The 17209-nt window shown below is 41.2% G+C and overlaps 1 protein-coding gene across 1 annotated transcript in view; it reads left to right on the top strand.

The window, feature by feature from the left end:
* Window positions 1-17209, top strand: part of ccdc93 (coiled-coil domain containing 93) — a 39454-nt gene that overhangs the window by 21238 nt on the left and 1007 nt on the right. The window contains 10 exon segments of the mRNA XM_055152239.1: window positions 1860-1976; window positions 2048-2110; window positions 4561-4634; window positions 6810-6891; window positions 9599-9673; window positions 11050-11121; window positions 13205-13313; window positions 14852-14972; window positions 15170-15254; window positions 15375-15488. Coding sequence (XP_055008214.1) covers window positions 1860-1976; window positions 2048-2110; window positions 4561-4634; window positions 6810-6891; window positions 9599-9673; window positions 11050-11121; window positions 13205-13313; window positions 14852-14972; window positions 15170-15254; window positions 15375-15488 — 912 coding nt within the window.

Here is a 17209-nt window from a genome sequence, read left to right as displayed (position 1 = left end):
CCAGAAACTTAAAGTGGTGTTAATAATAATAATAATAATATATTTTATTTATATTGCACTTTACATAAAATATTTCTCAAAGTGCTACAGGTAAAAACAGTGAATAAAAGTGCGTCAAGTTAAAACTATTACAGTGCACAATAGGCAAGGCAAGTTTATTTGTACAGCACAATTCGTACACAAAGTAATTCAAAGTGCTTTACAGAATAAGAAATACATTAAAATCATAATAAAAACAAATCAAAACGTAAATGATCATGAAGATTAAAATTAAAAAAGAGAGACATAAATTGGAGAGAAGAGTGCGGAATGAAAACCTTTCAGTTATATGCACAGTTAAACAGAAATGTTTTGAGCCTGGATTTATACAATATAGGCGAGTTTCATTGTTGACAAAAGCGCGCGTCGCATGCTGAGAATTATTTTGTTCGGCGGCAAGAAACACTAATTCAACATGACGGACGGAGCGAGAAAGCACGTAAAGGGTATTGATCCCGGTTATTTATCCACTCTAACGGCAGAGGACCCAAGACCATTTGACCAGAAATTGGTCATAAGCATCGACGGACGACAAATCACCCTTTTCAACCCCGACAAAAGGTGGACCAAACCAAATTTCTGGTCGGAATCGCCAACTCCCTGGACAAATATTCACTTTGGTGATATCCACAATGACTTGGTGGAAACTCCTGGGCCATTCACAGCAGAAAAGATGAAAACCTCCAAGAGTCTCGATTAGGGACGGGCATTCGATTAAATTTTCTTAATCGATCGTTGGAAGAATTAACGATCTATTAATCATTAACGTTTTTATATTAAAATGATCATCATTATTATTACTATCTGCACTAATCTGCATAAATAAATTCAACTTTACGACATATAAACCGCAACGACTCTAGAGCCACATCAGCTGTTTGACATTATAATGTGTTTAATTCAGTTTTGTGCAAATCTCACAGAAACAAAACTTAAAACCGCATCGATAATTTGTATAAACTAAGCGAAGATAAAACTCCAGCTCTTGTGTCGCTGATGTGGTTCAATTTCTGTCGGATTAAAAGACATGACTCAGGTGAATACAGGTTAGTGTGACCAGATTTGTGTTTGTCAAAACCAGGACAGCGTACGGGGGGAGGGGGGCGGGGCCTCGTCATCCACATTGAGCGACTCTCACCTGGAAAAACTTTTTCCCACTGGACACAGAAACATATGTGCTGCTTTATACACTGTGCACATGGACTCACACTTGTCCCAACGCAACGGAAAGTGTGGATTTTCTTGTACAAATCATCGTTAAATCCACATTTGTGCTTCGGTTCGTTACAGACTGACCCACTGTTTGTGTCTCGCTCCTTCTGATGCAGAGACACATGTACACACCTGTTTGGTCACACTACACACAGCAACCTACATTTGGTTTGTCGATTAAAATGAATGTAATCGATGAAATTCTTAATGATCAATTATCGATTAATCGATTAATCATGCCCATCCCTAGTCTCAATGTGTTGTTGAACTTGTTGGAGTCCACGGTTTGCTCGGATCTTCTACGTTTGCTCTGCGGATGTTTGAAAGTCGTTTAATTCTCCGTTAGTGGTTCTTTTCACTCGGAATATGAAAAAGACATTTTCCTTCTTCTGTGCTTCTATTTGTGTATCCAATAATGCAGCAGGAATTTACCATTATCGGGGACAAATACGCGAGGTTCCGCACTGTGTTTGACCGTGTTTCTTGCCTCCGACCAAAATATTTCCCAGCATGCATCGCGGGCTTTTAATAACAATGATGTCAGCTGAAACTTACCTATTGGTGTGTGTTGTGTTGTCTTGTCTGATTTGTTGCGTTGTTGTCCACAGCAGAGTGAGCTGTCGTCAGAGGAGCTCTCGGAGAGGTACGGGCCCCTGCAGCAGCAGCGCAGAGCGGTGACCTCTCTGCACAAACAGATCCAACAGAGGAGCAAGGCCCTGGAGGAGGTCAGGACACACGTGCACTATACAAAAACTCCAACTGCTCTGTGGAGGTATTAATGTATTTCTGTTTACAGCTGCAAGCCAAACATGAAGAGGTGAAAGCCAGCTGTGAGGAGGCCAAGAGAAGACTTACTGAGGTAAAGACGACCACAAACACGCTCATATTCAATTAAAACAATCTCAGGCTCATGGGCTGGAGACTGGACCAATCACAGGACAGCGTTATAGTTTGATTGATCTGCACAAATCCAGACTATTTTGGTTTTGAAAAATGTGCAGAGGGAAGCTGTGCATCTGTGGAGGGAGAAACAATCTGTGTGTCATTCGTTCATTCGTTTCATTCGCCATTTCCCGTTTACCTGACTTCTGTGACTGTGATGCCGAACTTTTGCACTGAATATGGACTGAACCAGGACTGAACCAGGACTGAACCAGGTCCGGGACCAGACTGGGACCAGACCGGGGCCAGACCGGGACCAGACCAGGACCAGACTGGACTCTGAGCTTTGATTCCGAGCCTACATGGGGTCCAAGCCTCAGCTTCGAGCTCCGGCCCTGTCGTGGGCTCTGAGCCTCCGGTCTGGTCCCAGCCTGGTCCCAGCCTGGTCCCAGCCTGGTCCCAGCCTGGTCTTGGTCACAGTCCCGATCTGGTCCCAGTCTGGTCTCGGTCTCAGTCCCGCTCTGGTCCAGGTCTGGTGTCAGTCTCGGTCTGGTCCTGGTCTGGTCCCACACTGGTTCAGCTCTGATCCCAGACCTGGATCAGTCCTGGTTCAATCCGTATGCGTTGCAAAAGTCCAGCATCGCAGTCATGGAAGTCACGTAAACGGCCGTTATCCGTTTTTTTCCATTCTTCATTAAAACACAAAATTGAAAAATGAAAAAAAAGATCATTATCTGATTTTTCATTTTGGTTTTGGAGACAATAATGAAGAAAACAGCTGTTTTTTTCATTTTCTTATTTTTAGTTTTATATTGAAAAACGAATGAACGAATGACACACGGATTGAGAGACGTCTGTGTTTTTCTCTCAGCTGGATTTAATTTAAGTTCAGTTTCTTGGCTTGTTTTGCTGTTGTTGTGACGCTTCGACAATCAGATTGGAGTATTTTTTGAACATCCTCATTGCTTTCAGCGAGAGCCGCTCCAAACTGATTTTGCTGCACATGTCAACATTGTGATTCTGATTGATGATTAGTCGATTAATCGATAATTGATCATTAAGAATTTCATTGATTACGTACATTTTAATCGACAAACCGAATGTATGTTGCTGTGTGTATCGTGACCAAACAGGTGTGTACATGTGTCTCTGCATCAGAAGGAGCGAGACACAAACAGTGGGTCAGTCTGTAACGAACCGAAGCACAAATGTGTATTTAACGATGATTTGTACAAGAAATTCCACACTTTCCGTTGCGTTGGGACAAGTGTGAGTCCATGTGCACAGTGTATAAAGCAGCACATATGTTTCTGTGTCCAGTGGAAAAAAGTTTTTCCAGGTGAGAGTCGCTCAATGTCGATGACGAGGCCCCGCCCCCCTCCCCCCGTACGCTGTCCTGGTTTTGACAAACACAAATCTCGTCACACTAACCTGTATTCAGTCATGTCTTTTAATCCGACAGAAATTGAACCACATCAGCGACACAAGAGCTGGAGTTTTATCTTCACTTAGTTTATGCAAATTAGTGATGTGGTTTTAAGTTTTGTTTTTGTGAGATTTGAACAAAACTGAATTAAACACATTATAATGTCAAACAGCTGATGTGGCTCTAGAGTCGTTATGTTTATATGTCGTAAAGTTGAATTTATTTATGCAGATTAGTAGTGCAGATAGTAATAATAATGATGATCATTTTAATATAAAAACGTTCATGATTAATCCATAATCGATCGTTAATTCTTCCGATGATTGATTAAGAAAACTTCATCGAATGCCCGTCCCTAGTTCTGATTGAGTTAATCATCAAACTCTCGGTGGATATGAGGCCGATGAAGGGAACATGTGATGCTACTTTTACAGGTGTCCTAAGTCAGCCTTAAAACTACATCAGTTTGTTGTTGGTTCCATTTTGGGACGGAGCGTGGACTGTTTTTTTTTTTGTATTGAGACGTATTGGGTTTTAAGGTCAAATACTTCTATGTGACACAGATATGTGATACAGGCCTGGAAAAGTCATGGAATTGTGTAAATTCAGTGAAAGTTTTGGAAAGTCGAAGTCAAATTTTAGTATCTCTTTCATGCAACTCGAGCATTCTGTTAAGTTCTCATTAGTCTGTTGTGATTATATCCAAACGTCTGCGCCTTTTGTTTAAAAGAGACGACAATAAATGCACTGACAGGATTTTAAATGTTAAAAAAACTATAATCCCAAACCATAAGGTGAGAGGAAAGGGTTAACATTTCATATTTAGCCCTAAAAGTCTGATCAATTCTACACATGAAGGCGCCGTAAAGTCACGATAAATTCACTTTAGGTCATGAAAAAGTCATGGTCATAGTGGGAACCCTGATACAGTTATGTTGGGTCACTCTCACAGTCCCAGAGCCGCCCCACGTCACACAGACCTAACCCCGTGTGCTGTGCAGGTGTCAGAGGAGTCTTCACGTCTGGAGAAGGAGCTGCAGACGCTGGAGGAGACGGAGACGAGCGCTGACCCCACGTGAGGACTGCTCCTCAGCACAGGGATGCACCGATACGATACTAGAGTCTGATATCGGGGGCATTATAGAAAAAAAAATTGTTGGATTCATATTGACTTCAAAGATATCGGTTCAAATTACATTGTGGTTCTTAAACTGATGTAATAAGATGATTTACTGGACAATATTAGCCCAAAACATCTCAGAATATTAAATGTGTATTTTTACTAGGGCTGGGTATCATTAAGAAGTTGCCGATACGATACATATCTCGATACACAGGCCACGATACAATACATATCTCGATTAGGGGTGTGCAAAAATATTGAAATATCGATATATCGTATCGCTTAATGTGATAATACAGTATCAATATCGTGAGCTGCTGTATCGATATATCACCAAGAGTATTTTTTGGTATATTTCACTAAATTATTTTGTTACAGAGCTACAGTTTTGGTGCTTGTTCAGAGGAAGGAGACTTTTTTATGCGACACATTTGACATTTTCACTGTTTTCAGGATTAAAATGTTTGTGTTTCATATCAACTTTGCACAAAAAGTGGTTTAACAAAGACTTTTAGTATCACAGACATGATTTAGCCTTTATTTTTATTGAACTGAATCGAATCGATCGAAATCACTGTATCGAGGTATGTATCGTATCGTAAAATGTATACAAAAAAATACTCTCAGCGATATATCGATACAGCACCCCGCGATATCGAATTACTGTATCATCACTTTAAACGATACGATATATCGATATTTCAGTATTTTTGCACACCCCTAATTTTTAAAAAGCAGTTCTGCAATTACATAATCAGTGTTGGGGAGTAACAGATTACATGTACCGGAGTTACGTAATCAGAGTACAAATTATGAGTAACTGTATTCAGTTACTGTTTGAACGAGCGGTAATTAGATTACAGTTACTTTGTTGAAATAAATGGAAAATTACACAACGGTATTTTCCTGTTTTCACATTTTGGGCTATATCCCTTTTTTTTTTTTTCCCTCAGTAATTCCACTCATTGCCGGACACTAAATCACACTAAATCTTAAACCAGGACTAAACCAGGATTAAACCAGTTCTAAACTAGATCTAAACCAGGTCTAAACCAGGACTAAGCCAGATCTAAACCAGGACTAAACAAGGACTAAACCGGGACTAAAACAGGACTAAACTAGGTCTAAACTAGGTCTAAACCAGGTCTAAACCAGGACTAAACCAGGACTAAACCAGGACTAAACCAGGACTAAACCAGGTCTAAACCAGGTCTAAACCAGGACTAAACCAGGTCTAAACCAGGACTAAACCAGGACTAAACCAGGTCTAAACCAGGACTAAACCAGGTCTAAACCAGGTCTAAACCAGGTCTAAACCAGGACTAAACAAGGACTAAACCGGGACTAAAACAGGACTAAACCAAGTCTAAACCAGGTCTAAACCAGGACTAAACATGGACTAAAATGAGGTCTAAACCAGGTCTAAACCAGGACTAAACCAGGTCTAAACCAGGACTAAACCAGGACTAAACCAGGTCTAAACCAGGTCTAAATCAGGACTAAACAAGGACTAAACCGGGACTAAAACAGGACTAAACCAAGTCTAAACCAGGACTAAACATGGACTAAAATGAGTCTAAACCAGGTCTAAACCAGGTCTAAACCAGGACTAAACCAGGTCTAAACCAGGTCTAAAACAGGATTTAACAGGACTAAACCATGTCTTCATGTCATCTTCTATCAATAATATTTTTAATTTGGTTCAGTAAAGTCTGGGCTTTTTATTTTCTTTTATCAGACAAAACATCTTATGTTACGATTTCCTCGTCTTTGTTTCTCTACAGCAAATCAAGTAATCCAAAGTATTCAGATTACATTACTCACTTGAAGTAATTTAATGGATTACGTTACAAACTACATTTTGATGTGTGTAATCTGTAATCTGTAGGGAAATACATTTTAAAAGTCACCTTCCCAACACTGTACATAACACACTTGCTTGTGTTTAAAGGAAATTAATATATAATATAATATAGTATAGTATAGTATCATATCATATCATATATATTCTCAATGTCTGCCCTGGTATCAAGTGATATTGACATCGGTGCATCTTCACCTCAGTACAGACTATCATCAATCATCACAGAGGTTCTGATCAGATCTGCTCTTGTGCTTATGTTCCAGAGTCCTGGACAAACTGCGATCACTGGTCACCATGAACGACAGCCTCAAACAGCAGGAGCACGAGTTTAAGACGCACTGCAGGGTGAGGCCAAGAGAACACGTTAACACACTGGCTTCTTTACAGCGCAGTATACATCGCATTTGTCTCTGTAGCATTTTAACAAACCACTTGTACGATAGTGTCTAGTGTGAGAGAGCAACAGGGGCGGGGCGGCCAATTTAATTACAAATGGTAGCTTTAATGGTTTTATTATTCAAGTTTTACACACAAACTGTATGGCAGGAATCTCCAGTCTTTTTCCTCTGGTGAGCTTCCTTTATAAAACGTGAATGCCGGAGATTTACTCGTTTTAGCAGCAGCAAAATGAGTAACTCTCTGGTCGTGGCTCTTCTACTTTCTCAATTAAAAGAGCCACTGCAACCTCCTGACAGGGTACAGTTAGATACTTATGAAACATAAACCGATATCTGTTTATTACTGCACAAGTTAGACGTCAAAATGACACATTTACAATAGACGAGTTTCATTGTTGACAGAAGCGCGTGTTGCATGCTGGGAATTATTTTGGTCGGCGGCAAGAAACACTAATTCAACATGACGGACGGAGCGAGAAAGCAGGTAAAGGGTATTGATCCCGGTTATTTATCCACTCTAACGGCAGAGGACCCAAGACCATTTGACCAGAAATTGGTCATAAACATCGACGGACGACAAATCACCCTTTTCAACCCCGACAAAATGTGGACCAAACCAAATTTCTGGTCAGAATCTCCAACTACCTGGACAAATATTCACTTCGGCGATATCCACAATGACTTGGTGGAAACTCCTGGGCCATTCACAGCAGAAAAGATGAAAACCTCCAAGAGTCTCAATGTGTTGTTGAACTTGTTGGAGTCCACGGTTTGCTCGGATATTCTATGTTTGCTCTGCAAATGTTTGAAAGCCGTTTAATTCGCTCAGAATATGAAAAAGACATTTTCCTTCTTCCGTGCTTCTATTTGTGTGTCCGATAATGCAGCAGGAATTTACCATTATCAGGGATAAATACGCGAGGTTACGCACTGTGTTTGACCGCTGCCGTGTTTCTTGCCTCTGACCAAAATATTTCCCAGCATGCAACGCGGGCTTTTAATAACAATGACGTCAGCTGAAACTCGCCTATAGTAATTAATCAGAGTTTAGTAATTACCGTATTGTTCTGACTATAAATCACACCACCCAAAAAATGCATAATGAAGAAGAAAAAACATATATAAGTCGCACTTTTTGGAGGAAATGTATTTTATAAAATCAGATACCAGGAGCAGACATTTCCTGTGTAAAGTCCAGTTGTAGTAAAAACAATAGAACAGAGAACAAACAGACTGTTAACGTCACATATGAACAGTTCTTCAGATAAACTATAACATAAACAACAGAACAGAACAAGTTTAACAAACTCTCCATCTCACTCCAAATCACTAAATCCATTCAATTCTTCATCCTCGGTGTCACTTCTGAACAACTCGGCCTCGACCTCTGGAGGTAAACAGAGCGACGCTTCCACTTCTGCGTCGCTTGTCGTCAGACTCAGCATCAGTTCCAGTTAGAATTATTCGGGTCTTTTTGAATCCCGACAGGATGGTTTCGATGTCAATGAAGTCCAGGCTTTGTCCATCCGTCCAGTGACTTTTTTGAGGATTGTGACGACACAGACAGAGACCCTGCACAGTTTAGATCTGACCAGACTCGTTTTAAGCATTTCTGCCGTGTGTTTACGTTAACATAGTTTAACTGTGTGGGAATCACTGAGGCTGTGAAATTACCGTATTCTTCAGACTATAAGTGATACTTTTTTTCATGGTTTGGGTGTTTCCTGTGACTTATTCTCCGCTGCAACACTGAGAAGACTGAACACAAATGCCCCCAAAAACAAAATCAGATTTTGCAGATTACAAGCTGCAAGTCGTGAAATCTGCAGCTGAAAACGGAAATCGAGCAGCAGAAAGAAAGTTTGGAGTGAGAGAGAAACTTGTCACTAGGATGAAACTTTCCTGAAGTCACTGGATGGATGGACAAAGCCTGGACTTCAGTGACACCGAAACCATCCTGTCGGGATTCAGAAAGGCCCCAATAATTCATGTCACTGAAGTCCCGGTGTCACAAGTTTCTGTCTCACTCCAAACTTCTGCTGCTCGATTTTTGCTTTCAGCTGCAGATTTCATGACTTGCAGCTTGTAATTCTTGTCTTGTCTTCTCAGTCTTTGCCTTTATAAGTTTGTTTAAATGTTAAATTGTTCGGTGGTGCAGAAGTAACGGTGCGATCGACTGACATGATACAGACAGGACAGAGGCTCTTTCTGCAGGAGACATGCGCAGTAGAGCCAAGTGACAGTGGTACAGGAGGAACAGGAGCAGTAGATACTGACACACAAGACTAGAACCTCTCCACACTTCACCAAAAACATTTTAATATAGAAATCACACCGGAGAATAAGTCACAGGAATCACCCAAACCATGAAAAAAGTGACACATATAGTCCAAAAAATACGGTAAGCGCAATACGTTTAATTCAGAAATCCCTTGGCGAGCTACTGGTCGCTCCAAAGCTACAGGTTGGAGACTCCTGCTGTATGAACATAGATATTCCTGTTCGTAATTTGCAACTGGCTCCAAATTCTCCCCTGTTTCTGCAAGCCTCATTGAGCTTCATTTGACTGGAGCTGAACGCTGTGGGCGACGTCACACTCCCTTGGTCCACTACTTTATCCGTGTTTAGTCTGTGTGTGCGTTGTGTTTGCGCAGGAGGAGATGACTCGTCTGCAGGAGGACATCGAGAAGTTGAAAACGGCATCCGGCCAGGACAATGAAGAAGAGAAGGTACAAACTTTAAACCACTGTTTCCCAAACCTTTTTTTTTTTCTGGGGTCACAAACTTTCGAGACCCAAGTCAATAAACATTACTCGTAAATCACAAAATAAATGTGGATTTGAGCATTTTTGAACATTAATGAGGATATTTCATTGTTGACTGACTGATCGTGTCTCTGAACAATTAAAATTACTCAAGTTTTAAACGATGAAAAACAGAAAATTGAAGCAGCAGTAAAAGGATCCATAAGTCGCCTATTTGGACTTTAATTCGTGTGTCATTCATTCATTCGTTTTTCAATATAAAACCAAAAATAAGAAAATGAAAAAATAACTGTTTTCTTCACTATTTGTCTCCAAAACCAAAATGAAAAAACAGATAATGATTCGTTTTTTCAGTTTTTGATTTTGTGTTTAAATGAAAAATGGAAAAAAACTGAACCAGGACTAAACCAGATCCGGGACCAAGACTGAGACCGGGACCAGACCAGAATTGAAAACAGTTTAGTCCTGTTTTAGTCCTGGTTCATTCCTGGTTCAGTCCTGGTTCAATCCTGGTTTTAGTTCTGGTTTTAGTCCTGGTTTTAGTCCTGGTTTTAGTCCTGGTTTAGTCTTGGTTTTAGTTCTGGTTTAATCCTGGTTTAGTCCTGGTTTTAGTTCTGATTTAGACCTGTTTTAGACCTGTTTTAGACCTGTTTTAGACCTGTTTTAGACCTGGTTTAGTCCTGGTTTAGTCCTGCTTTTAGTCCTGCTTTTAGTCCTGGTTTAGACCTGGTTAGTCCTGTTTTAGTCCTGGTTTTAGACCTAGTTTAGTCCTGGTTTTAGTTCTGGTTTAGTCCTGGTTTTAGTCTTGTTTTAGTCCTGTTTTAGTCCTGTTTTAGTCCTGTTTTAGTCTTTTTAGTCCTGTTTTAGTCCGGTTTTATCCTGTTTTAGTCCTGGATTTAGTTCTGGTTTAGTCCTGGTTTTAGTCTTGTTTTAGTCTTGTTTTAGTCCTGTTTTAATCCTGTTTTAGTCTTGTTTTAGTCTTGTTTTAGTCCTGTTTTAGTCCTGGTTTTAGTCCTGGTTTTAGTCCTGTTTTAGTCCTGGTTTTAGACCTAGTTTAGTCCTGGTTTAGGCCTGGTTTAGTCCTGGTTTAATCCTAGTTAAATCCTTTTTGTTTTAGTCCTGGTTCAGTTTTGGTTTAGTCCTGGTTTAGTTCTGATTCAGTTTTGATTCAGTCCTGGTTTAGTTCTGGTTTAGTTCTGGTTTAGAGGGGGTTTGTGTTTTCATGGCCTGGTTCTGGTCCGCGGCCCGGGTGTTGGGGACCTCTGCTTTAAACCATAATATTTGCGATCGCATTATTTATTATGTTTGAGATTCCACTGACCTGGTTTTGTTTTGTCCAGGAGAGGAACCAGCTGATAGACCAACAGTACAGCGCCGAGAGAGAGAAACTGCAGAAGATCCGACTGCTCATGGTAATCTCCTGATACACAAACACCACCGCCTCGACGTCAGATTAGATACGAGAGCCGTGACACACGCCCCGCTCACACACGCCGTCTGTCTGCGGTTTGTTTTGTCCTTTGTCTCTGAGCGCACGTCCCTTTCACAGCATGGTCCCTTCTTCTTCTTCTTCTTCTCCTTCACGCTGCGTATTCCACACACGATAAACCGGCGCTTTCACCTCCACACGTGTGAATCACTAGAGCTCTGTCATCGCGCTGAACTTGCTCTTTTTAAAGGGCCCATCGCATGCAAAAATCAACTTTTCAGAGCTTTATGCCTTCTAAGAGTGATGTGCGGGCCTTGTATTTGTCGCCGAAGTGTTTTTTTTTTTACGGAAGCCGAGAGGGGTCGCAACAAACGCAAACGCCGCAACAAATACAAACGCGACAACACAACAAAAAAAGCCACAACGGAAATGACCGCGGGACTCTATTTTAATGCAGACGCCACAACACAAACACAAATGCCGCAACACATTAAAAAGCCACAACACACCAAAAAAAGCCACAACGGAAGTGACCGCGGGACTCTATTTTCCGACTACAACGTGAAACGAATAATGATAAAACAATAAATCTTTTACTTACGTTTCCAACTTCTCCATTCCTTTACTTTTCACGTTGTAGTTCTTCTTCACTTGCCGCTTGATCGGTCTGTCGGAAAGTAGAGTCCCGCGGTCACTTCCGTTGTGGCTTTTTAATGTGTTGTGGCTTTTTAATGTGTTGCGGCATTTGCGTTTGTGTTGTGGTGTTTGTATTTGTTGCGGCGTTTGCATTAAAATAGAGTCCCGCGGTCATTTACGTTATGGCTTTTTTTTATGTGTTGTGGCTTTTTTTGGTGTGTTGTGGCTTTTTTTTTTGTGTTGTGGCTTTTTGTTTTGTTGTCGCATCTGTATTTGTTGCGGCGTTTGTTGTGACCCCTCTCGGCTTCCGTAGTTTTTAGATTGATTCAGCGTTTTTTTAACAAATTGCAGTGTATTTCTGCCACCCTCCCACATGATAACGAGCTAAAGCCGCGACAACGATGATGCCGCAGCTACACCTATGACGCGTTTGACGTAGCAGAAAGTTCTTCACAAAAACATAAACGTATCCAAAATAAACTGTATATCCAACTGTTGTGCAATCTCTATATTGAAAATAAAAAAATAAAATAAAAAATAAATAAACACCCCAGAATAAACGTGTGAAGCTTTATCGTTTCAACTAGATTATATGAGTTTGGAAATTGTTTGACAAACTGAAATCGCAATCAAAATTCGATGAATTGAAGAAAAGCGTTTAACGGAGCCTCCACCAGAAAAGTTACACAATGCATCTTTAACTTCAGGGTAGTCATGTTGTAGACCAGGGGTGTCAAACATACGGCCCGGGGGCCAGATCCAGCCCTCCAAGACCTTTAATCTGGCCCTCGGCTGATTTTCCACAAAAATATTTTAATTATATTTTCTATTAAAATCTTGTAAATTTTCTGTGGTGTTTATCACAGCAGCGTCTCCAGCGTCTCTGTACGTGGCCCCTCCCACCAGAGCAGCACAAATGAAGACTTGTCTCTTTCCAAACGCTCTTAAAGGACGATCGTTTTGACTGTTGACCGTGACACCCTCATCAGAAAAATGTCCAACATGAGAAAAGTGGAGCCGTGTGCAGGATTTTACAACAAAAATTGACTTATTCCTATTTACATACAAGTTCATGTTAAAACATTGTGTTGAAATTGTATTTTTCTTAAAGTTTCAGGTTGTTCATAATATTATAATATTTTGTAAAGAGTTAATCAATTTTAAAAGATTTCTGTAATAGATTTGTGTTTCTCTGCATAAATATTTGAACTTATTGTTATTTTGGGGTTTATACGTCATGAGTTTTCTGATCTGGACCCTTTGGGATCAAAGTCGGTTGGATACGACCCCCGGACTAAAATGAGTTTGACACTCCTGGTCTAGATTATTTAGCGTCGCCCAGTCCCACACAAACTGGTCCTGAAGGTAAAACACGTCAGTCTAAACCTGAACCTGCTGATTTTGCGTGTGCCGCTGCGTCGTGTGCCCAGGCGCGCAGGAACAGAGAGATCGCCATCCTCCAGAGGAAGATCGACGAAGTGCCCAGTCGCGCCGAGCTCACCCAGTACCAGAAGAGGTTCATCGAGCTGTACAGCCAAGGTCCCACCCTCCCACCATGCACCACACACGGGCACCACACACACGGGCATGACGTGATACAGACAGGACAGAGGCTCTTTCTGCAGGAGACATGCGCAGTAGAGCCAAGTGACAGTGGTACAGGAGGAACAGGAGCAGCAGATACTCACACACAAGACTAGAACCTCTCCACACTTCACTCAAACATTTTAATATAGAGGCTTTGCACCGTCACGCGACCCCATAGCAACGGTAACTACGCCGCCATGACACCAGGCACGCGAGATCAAGCATGGCTGCTAAACAGAGCGAGCGTGTTCCATCTCTCCCGAAATATCTCGACTCGCTAGCCTCAGATGAACGATAAAACTACTTGGAAAAGCAAAAATTAATCTCTAATATCGATCCTTATAATGTGACCACTAGTTTCTACTCCGATTCGATAGAATTATGGCCAGAAGTAGAATTTCCGGATACATCAAACTACTTGATATTTGTGAATAGTAGCTACACCAAAGAGCAAATCAAGGTTTATAAAAGGCTACAGGCGTACCAGTATTTTGTTGCTGGGTGGGTCAGATGTGTTTATGTAGGAAAGGCTACCAGTAATGTCAAGGTTTTGATCGGAAAGGTAAGCGTTTTCCAAAATTTCAACGCGAAAGAGAGAGTTCTGTTTGTGTTTCTGTCGAAATCATCATCACATTTGCAGTGTGAGCGACAGTAGAAACTGTATCTTCCAACTCGCATATAAACATGTCACTCGTCGTAGGACCGATGTTTTCTTTATTGTCTTGCTTATCCACAACTACGTCTTCTACAACTAATCGCTTTTTACGAGCAGATCTCTCTAACGTTTGCGAGTATCTTTTCACGGCCGATTGTTTCGCAGTTCGGCTCACAGACTCTTCGACTCGTGCCCCATATTGATAGTAGGAGCCCAATCTGGGTTCATTGGATCATAGACTGGTGCGGGTTTTCCTGGATAAATGAATGAAATTTTTGTTCAGTAAATGTGCTTCTTTCATTTAATAAGCTATGAAACAATTTAAATAGCAAATACCTTGATGAAAGTGACGCGAGCAAACTTTGGGTGACTTGACGGTACCATTAGAAATCTCTTCACGGTTTATGTTTTCTAGCCATAATTCATGTCTTTTTTTCGATAATTCCCTTGTTTGAGATCCCTGATGAGTAATTTCCAGAGGAACATTGAAAAAATGAATCATTTTATCCCTTTCAGAGCGTCTAGAACAACCAAACACACAACAAAACCTGTCCATTATTCTCCGATGCTACTTAAGTGAGTGGCATAGCGTGCCCAGTGTCATGGCGGCGTAGTTACCGTTGCTATAGGGGTCACATGACGGTGCAAAGCCTCTATAGAAGTCACACCGGAGAATAAGTCACAGGAAACACACAAGCCATGAAAAAAAGTGCCACTTATAGTCTGAAAAATACGGTATTTTTTAGAACAATCACTTGTAGCTAAAGCATTCTGAAGAAGTTCCTTTTAAACAGTGTTGCCGAGAGTAAATCTGACCGTGTGCTCGTGTTTTCAGTGTCTGCCACTCACAAGGAGACAAAGCAGTTCTTCACGTTGTACAACACACTGGACGATAAGAAGCTGTACCTGGAGAAGGAGGCCAATCTGCTCAACTCCATCCACGACAACTTCCAGCAGTGAGTACAGCCCAGGGTCACGAGAAGGTCCGCTCCAGACCTGAACCTTGGACTTGACGCATTACAGAGACACTCGGTTTTAATGCTGAAGTTTTGGTGTGTGTAAAGTGTGCGTGGGTCCTTGATGTGAGTGTCCAACTGTGATGCCTGAGCTTTATATAAATGTGACGATTGAGACGGAGCTGATGTTGTTTCAGGGCGATGTCGTCAGCGGGAGCCAAGGAGCAGTTCCTCAGACAGATGGAGCAGATCGTGGAGGGCATCAGACAGAGCAGGATAAAGGTGCAGTACAGACTCTGAGCCTCTAGATCTGAGCTGGACTTACAGTTTGTGTGTGACAGTCTGACGTGTGCGTGTCTCTGTTTGTGTCTCACATGTGTGTAATGTGTGTGTGGTGGTCAGATGGAGAAGAAGAAGCAGGAGAACAAGATGAGGAGAGACCAACTGAACGATGAGTACCTGGAGCTGTTGGATAAACAGCGTCTCTACTTCAAGACCGTCAAAGATTTTAAAGAGGTGAGGAAGGCCCGCTGTACATGTGGAGTCACTGTTCAGCATTAAAGAAGTACAGAAGGAGTTATTGTCTAATTATGAGTCTGAGTTTTTACTAGGGGTGTAACGGTTCATGTATTTGTGCCGAACTGTTTCGGTCTAGGGCAGTACACGAGTGAGTCTGTGTAATTTGTGTGTGTTTATTGGTGTTATAACTTTCTTACAACCTCTATACCCTGTATCATATGTAGATGAACTTTTTCTAGTAATGAAAGGAATTGACCTTCAGTTGGTCATATTTTTCGAAAAAGTCCCCCCAGACTCAAAATGAAGTTTTGGTAAAGCAACAACCAGAATAAAACAGTTAGAAGTCCAATGAGATTCATTTGGTCTTCAGATATTCTATGTTATTAGGTTCTTTTTTTCAGACCTAGAGTGTTATTTCATACCTGACAGTTTGGTCTGCTCACTAGCGTCTTCCTCAGAGTCACGTGACGTTGCTGTGACGTGTCTGGTCAGCTGATTTAAACAGGTTTTGGCGCTGTTTTCCTACCGGTGGAGGCAGGACGACAGCGCCACCTGCAGTCCCACTTCCTCAGCATCCCAGGTGTGTGAGAGTAAAAAAGCCCCTCGTCCCGGTTTACAGATGGCGCTGTCGTCCTGCCTCCACCGGTAGGAAGACAGCGCCAAAACCTGTTTAATAACACAGGAACAAAACAGAATCAGGGTAAAGATCATATAAAATAGGCAACTAAAAGTCCAAAAATGGTGATTGTCAGTGTTGGTTACAATGATGAATCGAATGGTTTATAAAGTGAAAACAAGTATAGAAAGTGAAACTCCAGTATATTATGATGCAGTACAACTTATTATTGATCCATTTTCAGTCACATTGACTTGTAACGGCCCTTGTGAGAAATTAACCGTTTCACATTTCTTATCATCGACTGTAATGTGTATTTAATATTTTTTTGTTTCGGGGAGACTTTTTTAAAAGAGTGTTGAAAATGGAGTTTGGTTTCTTCAATTGTACCAAAAAGTTCATCCAATCATGATGCAGGATTTTGGAATAAAAGTAAAAAAAAGTTATAACCCTAGTGTTTATATTCCGCCACTACACGCGCAGCTACACGGAGACTCGGCTCTTTAATATTCACGAGAACCTGTCCGTGATTGGGGCAGTGTTTCCCGCAGCGCTTTATAGTTAGGGCGGCCGTCGCGACAACAACTGTCCCTTGCCTTGACCACGTCCCTCCGAACCACGTGAATCTTCACAAAACTACGGTCGTCGCACCCCGGTCCTCACTTTTGCCTTTCGCCAGCACGGAATCTCCGCCACCCTCCCCCAGACCCACGACCTCTGTCCCGAGTGAAAGAGTCTTTTCATTCTCCGAGGACAGAGGTTGAAAAGATCTGCTCTAACTGCAGACGATGTGGACAAGGTGTTTTTTCTGACCAAAAATCTGAAGATTGAGTAAAACTTCATGCTGGAACTGTTACTGCTTTTTGAAAAGTTTATTTAGTGTTAATTTTTTTTTTTTACAATATTTCATACATTTGTTGCGTATTTGACAATATTTAATTTAATTTATTAGTTTTACCAAGCAGCACTTTGCATTTATTTAATTTTCCCGTGTGTATAAATTTAAAACTAATTGTTGGTTTAATAAAAACACAAATAAACAACAAGAAAATAGTTTTGCATTTTGTTCCCAAACTGAACCGAAAATGAACCGAACCGTGAC

The sequence above is a fragment of the Boleophthalmus pectinirostris genome, unplaced genomic scaffold (assembly GCF_026225935.1).
Source record: "Boleophthalmus pectinirostris isolate CB_2022bp ecotype Guang Dong unplaced genomic scaffold, ASM2622593v1 HiC_scaffold_1, whole genome shotgun sequence".
NCBI classification, from domain to species: Eukaryota; Metazoa; Chordata; class Actinopteri; order Gobiiformes; family Gobiidae; genus Boleophthalmus; species Boleophthalmus pectinirostris.
Note: the sequence above shows the minus strand (reverse complement) of the source record. Positions and strands in the feature narration are given on the sequence as shown.